The sequence below is a fragment of the Lontra canadensis genome, unplaced genomic scaffold, assembly GCF_010015895.1.
Source record: "Lontra canadensis isolate GAN:19392208 unplaced genomic scaffold, GSC_riverotter_1.0 scaffold4063, whole genome shotgun sequence".
Lineage (NCBI taxonomy): Eukaryota > Metazoa > Chordata > Mammalia > Carnivora > Mustelidae > Lontra > Lontra canadensis.
Window position 1 is genome coordinate 1 of NW_022635044.1, and position 1949 is coordinate 1949.

At 46.5% G+C, this 1949-nt stretch overlaps 1 protein-coding gene across 1 annotated transcript; it reads left to right on the forward strand.

Annotated features, from left to right (window-relative positions):
- Nucleotides 1-871: 871 nt before the first annotated feature.
- LOC116863863 (putative protein ZNF720) lies at nt 872-1716 on the forward strand (the record flags this gene model as incomplete). Its single annotated transcript, XM_032851176.1, has 2 exons — nt 872-998; nt 1519-1716. Coding segments are annotated over 2 exons (237 nt in total), but the record flags the coding sequence as incomplete, so codon positions are not given.
- Between the last annotated feature and the right edge of the window lie 233 nt (nt 1717-1949).

Here is a 1949-nt window from a genome sequence, read left to right on the forward strand (position 1 = left end):
ACCAAGTCAAAAGAGGTGTGCATAACATTAAATTTCCTTCCACTTGGTGCCATTGGTAAATACCTGAGTAGGCAGAGTAGGACATTCTGGAATTTACAACTGTCTTCGTGTTCATGTTTAATTAGAGGAGAAAAGCAACCTTAGCTTCTCAGTAACCAGAGTTTTGGGATTCTGAGAGTCTTCCTTAACATAAGAAAATCCCTTTGGAATCTTCTTTATCTCTTTCCCCCAAATGCATATTGGCCATCATCCTCCATGCATGTCCCACATTGATACAGATCTGCAGGGATCTGTATCCGTCCAAGGTTTCACTCAACAGTAGTAAGTGATATCATCACACCAGCCGGGCCCTCAAGGTCCTGGGAACCTTGCTTTCAGCTTCCTTTGTGATGGCTGCGCTCCTGAGCCACTCACTGTTTTAGTGCAGACTGAGTTCCTCCTCACACCCCAGTGCAGCGCCTCTGACCCGTGGGACCTGTGCCTGTGCATCATCAGGAAGACCACAGCTTTGACACCAAAGACATCTCAGTAATTTTTTCTTCATCATTCACTCCCGCACCCCAATATTTCACATCAGAAATATCTCATAATTCCTTCTGGAACATTGGTTCTTCTCCTGTACACCTACAGTGTGCACTGGACAAGGAGCACTCTCACCTCTCTGTAGTTGGTAGGGTTGACTTCTGGGAGTGGAGGTTGTCACTCAGTCCTGCCCTCTGTCTCATGGGTTTTTCTTTTATTCCACACTCATGTCCTGGAGCAGGGAAAGTCAGGTCTTGGGTTTAGCTGGTGAAATTAACTCCCTCTTTCATGTTAGGGACCATCGTGAACTGTGTCAATGGCCACTTGGTGACTGTGGTATTTATTGCAGGGACAGCTGACCTTCAGGGATGTGGCCATAGAACTCTCTCAGGAGGAGTGGGGACGCCTGACCCACACTCAGCGGCAACTGTACAGGGATGTGATGTTGGAGAACTATGGACACCTCTGCTTCTTGGGTGAGGAAGACTCCTTCCAGATTCCCGAAACCACATTCTGGGTTTTCTCCTTCCTGTGAACATTGTCTCTTGGACAATTCCTGTTTGAATAACTGGAATTCAGATCCAGACAGAGAGGGGAGGTACATGTAGAGAAAAGTCCTGGGGTACATGTAGAGAAAAGTCTGGGGTACATGTAGAGAAAAGTCCTCATCATGTGTCTTTTTCAACTTTAGCTTCTCAAGGTAATACCCCCACTTCTGTAGATGAGTTGCAATTCTAAACACTTAGTGGCAGAGAATGGTGCTGCTCACATGTTTAACTGAAATTTTCCCTTCTTACTATGTCTAGTGCTTGGAAGTGGAGGTCAGGATGTGAACGTTGGAAATGCCTCCTCAGTGTTATAAAGGGACTGTTGGGCAACAGCTTGTGGAAACCATTTTCTAGAATTGTACAATATCCTCTCTTCTGTGCTGAACACAATCCTGATGGGAAGGTAGAATGTCTGGCAATACTCGTTTTCCTTTTTCCTTGTAAACAGGTCTCACTGTGTCAAAGCCAGACCTGATCACTTTTTTGGAGCCAGAGAAGCAGCTCTGGGATATGAAGAGAAAGGAGACCATAGGCTTCCATCCAGGTAGGTGGGAATGAATGAGGCAGATGACAGAGGGGAGGTCCAAGTCTGAAGGAGGAACATAGACCTTAAGCTATGGTTCCACTAGCTGTGCTTGAATGAAAATCAGTTGTAGACATGCCTGGTTTCATTTCTTTCATGCCCGGTTTTATCTCTCTCATGTGGGATATCTACTCTCCCACATTATCAAGCTCTTGCATCCTCTAGGGATTCTCCTTCAGCTCCAGTGATGGTCTGCCACATCCACAGGAAGGGCCAGGAGACTCTCCTTGGAGGGGGAAGGCCCCCCCTAGTCTGAGAGATTTTCCATTGCTTTGAGGGCCCTCCAAAGCTTTGAG